Genomic DNA, 7,256 nt, shown 5'->3' with positions numbered 1-7,256 from the left:
CCCCCCCCCCCCCCCCCCGAGGGTCTCTAGTCCTTAGTATTGGCATGGCTAAGCCAAGACGACAAGGGGTACTTTTAAATGAGAGTGTCTAATATTTGCCTGCATCTCATCTCTCCATATACAGGTTAAGGGGTCAGAGTCAACAGCTAACAAAGATCAGTTTTTTGGTTTGTCTGTTTTTTTTTAAGGGGCAGTGGAGGGGATAGGACTTTGTGCCATGAAAAACTGCTCTATCAGTAGCCTTGGAGGCCACAGTTTCTTTCCAGGGAAAAAGTCCAGCCTAGGCAGCAACAATGCAAGACTCTCACTGTGCATCCCTGTTTATTAGCTTTCAGCCCTGATTTTTAAAATGGATGGGTCAGGGCTTTGGGCTTGCCTGTTTTTTGAATCGGAAACAATCTGTGCATAAACAGCCAATGGTACTTGCTGTTGGAGTAGGGCATGGGGAGAAATGCTGAAGGCTGGCTCCTTACAAAGGGAGAGGGGTGGCTGATAATGTGACTATTCATACCACTCTTCTGTATCACAGCCTTGCATAACCATGATCAAAACTCATGCTTCATGGTGCCAGCTGTTCATTGCATCCTGTAGGAAGCTTCCTCTTTGGTCTCAAACTCTGTACAGCATTGCACAATTGGCTCTGCATTGCACGCTACTCCCTTCCTTGTTCTGCATGCTTTGGCACTGGTTGCTGTCACAGCCAAGATACCAAGCTGGATGGGTCCTAAAGGCATGACTCTGACACATTGATTTGCACAAGTGTGAACTTGAAACTTGTTCTCTTGACAGAATCAGTACTCAGTCATGGGTGCCAGTGTGCTAGGAGCTGTACAAAAAGATGACTTCCTTCTGCTGTTATGCCTACAAAAAACTTGGAAATACTGGTTAGCTTTGTGGGTATATGTGGAGTCTTGTCACTCTTTTTCCTCTTTCTCACCCCCACCACCTCCCTCCCCCGTCTATCATCTCTTATTTAGAGGCTAAATTCCTTGGTGGGGGATCACCTTTGTATAGTACCCAGCACACTGCCATTCATGGCAGACCACCAAGGAGTCCACAATGAGACATTTTAAGAGCTGAAAACAACCTAAACCCACTGCTTGCTGTAGACTCATCTCAGTATTTCCCAGTCCTCTTGTGCAGTTACCCCATTTTTTAACCACCCCACTTTCAGTAAAGATAACTGGGTTTTTATTGACTTGCATTTCAGTGGGGTCACATATATCCTTGCTTGTAAGTTGCCTGACCCTACCTGGGGATGTGAACCCTGCTTTAGGAACAGTTCATTTAGAACAGATTACTGAGAAGAAGAGGGATATGAAGAATCTCTAGAGATGATTTCTACTTGCAATCCCTATGGATTGCAATTTGCTTTGTTCCTGCATCTTGTATTCTGGTCCCTGAGTTTATGGTTTTAAGGATTGCTGCTCTTTTTGGGTGGTGGGCTGGTGGTGGTTGTGGTGTTTTGTGGGAGAAAGAAAGGACATTGCATGTGTTTCCCAATCAGAAGATTGTCTCACTCGAGAGAATTATCTTGGTGCATGTCCGCGAGGGGCCAGCAGGGGAGATTATGCTTAGGGGCAACCAACACACGTTCATTAGAGGCAGGTCCTGTTGGACTAACCTGGTGGCCTTCTATGACCAGGTCACAAAATCATTGGATGCAGGTGTCATGGTGGATGTAGTCTTTCTGGACTTTAGGAAGGCCTTCAACACTGTCTCTCACCCTGTTCTCATTTAAAAAACTAGGAGATTGTGGCATCGATACCTACACAGTCAAATGGGTCCCTAACTGGCTGGAGGGCCGCACCCAGAGAGTGGTGGTGGACAGATCTTATTTGACCTAGAGGGATGTGGGCAGTGGGGTCCTGCAGGGCTCGGTCCTCAGGCCTGCACTGTTCAACATCTTCACCAGCGACTTGGACGGGGGAGTAAAAAGCACCCTGTTCAAATTTGCAGATGACGCAAAGATGTGGGGGGATGTGGGCACGCTAGAAGGGAGGAATAGGCTGCAATTGGACCTGGGCAGGTTACAGGGGTTGGCAGATGAGAACAGGATGGGTTTCAACACTGACAAGTGCAAGGTGCTGCACCTGGGGAGGAAGAACCAGCAGCATACCTACAGGCTGGGGAACTCCCTTCTCAGCAGTGCAGAGACAGAAAAGGATCTTGGAGTCGTCATTGATGCCAAGATGAACATGGGCCAGCAGTGTGGGGATGCAGTCAGGAAGGCCAACCATACCTTGTCATGCATCCACAGGGCCAGCCATACCTTGTTATGCATCCACAGATGCATATCGAGCTGGTTCAAGGAGGTGATCCTCCCCCTCTGTGGCACTGGTCAGGCTGCAGCTGGAGTACTGCATCCAGTTCTGGGCGCCGCACTTCAGGAGGGATGTGGACAACATGGAGAGGGTCCAGAGGAGGGCCACCCGCATGATCAGGGGCAGCAGGGCAGGCCCTATGAGGAGAGGCTACGGGACCTGAACCTGTTCAGCCTCCACAAGAGAAGGCTGAGGGGGGACCTAGTGGCCTGTTACAAACTAGTCAGGGGGGATCAGCAGGCATTGGGGGAGTCACTGTTCCCCCGAGCACTGCCAGGAGTGACTAGAAATAGTGGTCACAAGCTGCCAGAGGGTAGATTCAGACTAGATATCAGGAGGCACTACTTCATGGTCAGGGTGGCTAGAATCTGGAACCAACTTCCAAGCAAAGTGGTGCTGGCTCCTACCCTGGGGGTCTTTAAGACAAAGCTAGATGATCACCTAGGGTTGTTTGACCTCAGTACTTTTTCCTGCCATGGCAGGGGGGCGGACTTGATGGTCTGCTCTGGTCTCTTCCGACCCTACCAACTATGAAACCTCTTCACCTCTCTAATCTCTTCCATCTATCTCATACCATGTTATTTTAAGTAAGACCAGCAGTGCTGTGGTAGATGTGTGGGGGATGGATTAATGTCTGAATGTGAAGGACCACTATCCTAGCTTAACCTAGCACATGGTGGTTAAAAGCAGGAGATCTAAAAAGACACCTGGGTGTGGTCTTTAATACAACCTCTACAGGGAAGGCAGCTTCAGCTTTTAACTAGGCCATTTTGACTCCAGTGGGGCTGTGGATAAGCTCAAGAGGGTGCAGATTAGAGCCTGGAGGATAGGCCGTATGAGGAGAGACTCTGGTAACTATGCTTCTTCATTCTGAGTAAGAGGAGGCTGGGAGGTGGCTTGATAGCTGCCTACAAGTATGTCAGGGGGGAGCACCAAGATCTGGGGGAGCAACTCTTCAGGAAGTCACCCTTTTGGGAGGACAAGGTCCAGTGGACGCAAACTAACAGAGGGAAGGTTTAGGCTGGATAGGGAAGAACTTCTCCATAAGGGTAACTAGAACCTGGAATACACGGCCAGCAGAGGTGGTGCAGTTGTCTCCATGGAGGTGTTCAAGAGGAGGCTGGATAAGCACCTTATTGAGCTCGTTAACCTCCTGCCTATGGCAGGGGACAAGACTTGATGATCTTGCAGGTCCCTTCCCGTCCACTGATTCTGTGATTGTCTGCCATTTCCAGACTGCACCAGGGAACGTTGTGGTGAGGCACAGTACACTTGGTCTGGGTACCCCAAATCCTGAAAATGCCAGGATGGAGCAGCCCTGGCAGTTCACCAGGGCTGCCTGTCTTGGGTGTGGTGACTGGCATGTCCGCCACTATGTGAAAGCAGCTGTTTCCTGTCTGGTCCAGGATTTAGCGTGGGTGTAGCACTGTCTGGAGGTGGTTGAGACATGCCCTTACTAGATTTGAAAAGGTGGTGATGTTGCCTTTTAAAGCAGTGGGTGGGGGAGCAGGAAGGCAACACTTCCCATACTCCTGAGCCTCGCCGATTTGGCTCAGCTCCACCCTGACTTTTGTGGGGAGAGGTGATTTCCTTTTTGGTTTTATTTTGTTTTCAATTGGCTTGTAACCACTGGTTTTTAAGGCTCCCTGCTAGAGGAGCAGTGTGCTAATGGGGATGTGGGGCCTTTCTGTGCTAGGTGATGCATAGAAGCATCCAGCCTAGGTTGGTGGTGTCTGGGTTCTTCTGCCCATCAGTAATTTGTGGTTGTATTTTCATTCTTAATGGGCACTTCAGTGGTGGCCCCCCTGTTGTCTGAGTATAGTCCCAGGAAAGAAGTGTGTGTAAGCCTTGGTTACTGAGATGCCTGGCTTGATGTTTAAGGCCAGGTCTATAAAGATGCCAAATGTCCACTGCTCCCAGTAAAGTGATCGGGAGCTGTGGGTGCTTAACACCTATTTAAAATCAAGATGCATGTCAGCGTTTGGGGATCCAAATAGTCATAGCCCCCAAAGTAGCAGTAGGGAAAGTGGCCTTAAATTCTTTACCTTAGTTTTTTCCTTAGGATGAAAGATGCAGTTTCTATTCCCATAGAGGAGTTGTTGAGGGTTAGTTTAACAATTGGGAAGTGGCTCGCTCCAGGCTTGTTACTATGGAGTATGCCGACTAAAAGATTTCCTTTGAAAGGAATTCCTGGGTAAGTCTAGCCTTGCCAAGCAAGCAGGGGCAGCTAAGTTGCCTTCAGTGAAGAGGCACTTCCTCATGCTCTGTACTTGGCTCATAAAGACGGTGCTATGGAAAAAGTGCAAAGAGTATTTTCTCCAGGTTTGTAATGTAAACGAGGTCAATGGACTAGTAGCTTTTGAGAAACAAGAATGACCCAAAAAGGGGAGAATTTGACAAGTGTGATTTATAGCATGACCCACTGAAGTTAATATCAAGACTTGGCATTTTTTGAACCCCCTTAAAAATGTCTTAGCAGACAGTCAGAGTCTCTTGCAAGTAGAGGTGGTTTAGACCTTTCTGTCCATGGTTTTTGTGGCAGAAATGAAGCCTGCTGAAATGTTGTCTTGGAAAAAATTGGCTCTTTTTTTCTGCCACAACTTCCTCTCTTTCCTTGTGTTCCCAGTCAGGAAAATGGAAACAAGATTTCTTGTTGGTTAAGATTTTCATTTTCCTGACCAAAATTTATCTCATGATGAGTCTCTCTTGGACCATGCACAATAGTCTGCCCTGGGAGCCCAAACCTCTGGCAGGAAGCATCTCAGCCGGAAGGCCTACAAAACATCTCAGACAGGTGTAGGTTTTGAAACAATGCAAAGACTTTCATGCCCGCGGGCGGGGGAAGAGAAATTGTTTTGGAACCTTTTCATTTTGCTAAAAGCTTTGTTACTGCAAGAGAGAGTCTGGGATATCAATGTCAAGCTTCACTTGGACCTTCCTGTAAACGTATGTGGGGTGGAAATTTGAGCCTGAGGGACCTTACAGTAGGACCTGTGGTGGTGTTCACTAAATAGAGTGTAGCCATATCTGCGTCTAGTCTGTATGGATTGGCACTGTGGGTTGACTAAATCTATAGTGAAGAGGGCGAGGACATGCTGCACACTAGAACAGCCATAACTTTATGCAAATATAGGAAGGAAATCTTGCTGGTCTAAGGCAGTTTGGCCAATGCCCTGAAAAAATGACTCTTACATCTGGGTTAAGCTGCATAATCCCAGATATTGCGAATGGTCTTAAAATTAACCAGCCAGGCTCTGCTGTTGTCTTGCAGTGGCTTCTTCCACCACAAGTGACTGCATACGCCGGGAGATTTTCCGTTCTCTGGTTCTCAGTCTACAAGCCTTAAGTTCTATGGACTATTTTTTTTTTCTATATCTTTGCTGCCTTTCTTGTTTCAGGTGAAGCTGGTGCAGATATCATTCGTGTCTCAAAAGAAGCTCGGAAGAGGTTCCTGGGCCCGCTACATCCCTCCTTCAATTTGGTGAAAACCATCCGGAGCTGTATGTACAAGACCTTACCAGAGAATGCGCATGTGGCATCTACAGGACGCTTGGGCATCTCGCTGACAAGAGTCTCTGATGGCGCAAATGTTATACTGTCAGAGTTTCATAGTAAAGAAGAGCTTATCCAGGTGAGCAAAAATTTAGCTGGCAAATGTGGGGGAGGAAGAACAGCTGCAACTTTTCTAGCATGGCCCAGAAATTGTTAATGGTCTTGGTTTGGCCTCATCTTCACTCCCAGACTTGAGAAGATAACCCTAACCCTGGTGCCAAATAGACTACATGTCTTACTGAGTGGGGGCCTGTGGGTGCCTGAGATGCTATGAACAGACTTTTTTTTTTTTTAAGGTCTTGGTTTAGTTCTTGCCAAAAGACTTTCCATTTCCAATATTGAATGCTCTCCCCATCTTTTCACAGGCCTGTGTTTGCAGTACTTTTATTCCTGTGTATTGTGGTCTGATCCCTCCAAGCCTACGTGGAGTGGTAAGTTGACCTCCTAGGTTATTTTTGTTTTTGTATTTTTTTCCCCCTTGGGTAGCGCTGTGTGCCAAAGTGAGGAACCTAAACAAAGACACTTGTACTGAATCATACCCACAGTCCAGTGTTTTTATCTGGAAGTGTCCAGTGAGATGGCTAAGGAAGCAGTGTAAGAAACACTGAAATGAATGAATAATTGATGGAATCACTTGTCTGGAAGGCAGACTGCTTCTTAACCCCATCAGTGATTTGGCTGGTGTCTTCTGAAGCATGAAAGCTTTGGTTGTTTGTATATATAATATATTTAACCTACTGATAGCTGACTGAAAAATCTTCTACAGAACCTTTTTTTTTCCAACAGAAAACTAAGTGGCCAGCAAAACAAACTTAGTTCTTTCCTTGCAAGCATTCAAGTTTCTGTTGGAGATCTAAAAAAAGCAAATATATTTTTTCTGCTGAAAAAAATGTTACTTGCTAAAAATCTGTATGTAAATAACATATTTAATATCTTGGCTTGGTGGTTTTCTGTTTTTCATTCAAAGTTGACTCTTTTCTAAGGAAAAACCTTGGAAGATTTCATAAGCTCTCCAAGGACTTCTTGCTTAGCACAGCCACCTGACGCCTTAAACAAGGCCTCTAAAAACCCTGCAACATGTCACAGGTAAAAAAAAAAATAAAGCAAAGGAAATGAAGCGCTCACTACCAGTACCCTGCTGCAAAAGGGCAGAAAAGTTTAAGATGTTATATAAAATAAATTCACTCGGTGTGAACAAATGCAAAACAATTCACATTTTAGGGAACCGTTTGACTTCTGCAGATTAAAATGGGTTTCAAATCAATGGCAACTAATCAAGGGAGAAAGCTAGTCACAGGGACGAATGCTCCATGCAGACCTCTGCTTGGAATACAGCAGCAGCCAGATAGGGTTTTTTTTGGTGTGTGGTTTTTATTTTGT

General features: G+C 46.3%; 1 protein-coding gene across 1 annotated transcript in view; it reads left to right on the top strand.

Moving 5' to 3' along the window:
* Positions 1–7,256, top strand: part of PNPLA2 (patatin like phospholipase domain containing 2) — a 55,447-nt gene that overhangs the window by 29,962 nt on the left and 18,229 nt on the right. Inside the window, exons 2-3 of the mRNA XM_019519782.1 lie at positions 5,723–5,955; positions 6,242–6,307. Of these exons, the coding sequence (XP_019375327.1) occupies positions 5,723–5,955; positions 6,242–6,307 (299 nt within the window). The remainder of the gene's footprint in view (positions 1–5,722; positions 5,956–6,241; positions 6,308–7,256) is intronic.

The sequence above is a fragment of the Gavialis gangeticus genome, unplaced genomic scaffold, assembly GCF_001723915.1.
Source record: "Gavialis gangeticus isolate Ggan-Ray unplaced genomic scaffold, GavGan_comp1, whole genome shotgun sequence".
Taxonomy (NCBI): Eukaryota; Metazoa; Chordata; order Crocodylia; family Gavialidae; genus Gavialis; species Gavialis gangeticus.
This window is presented reverse-complemented; position numbering and strand designations above follow the sequence as displayed.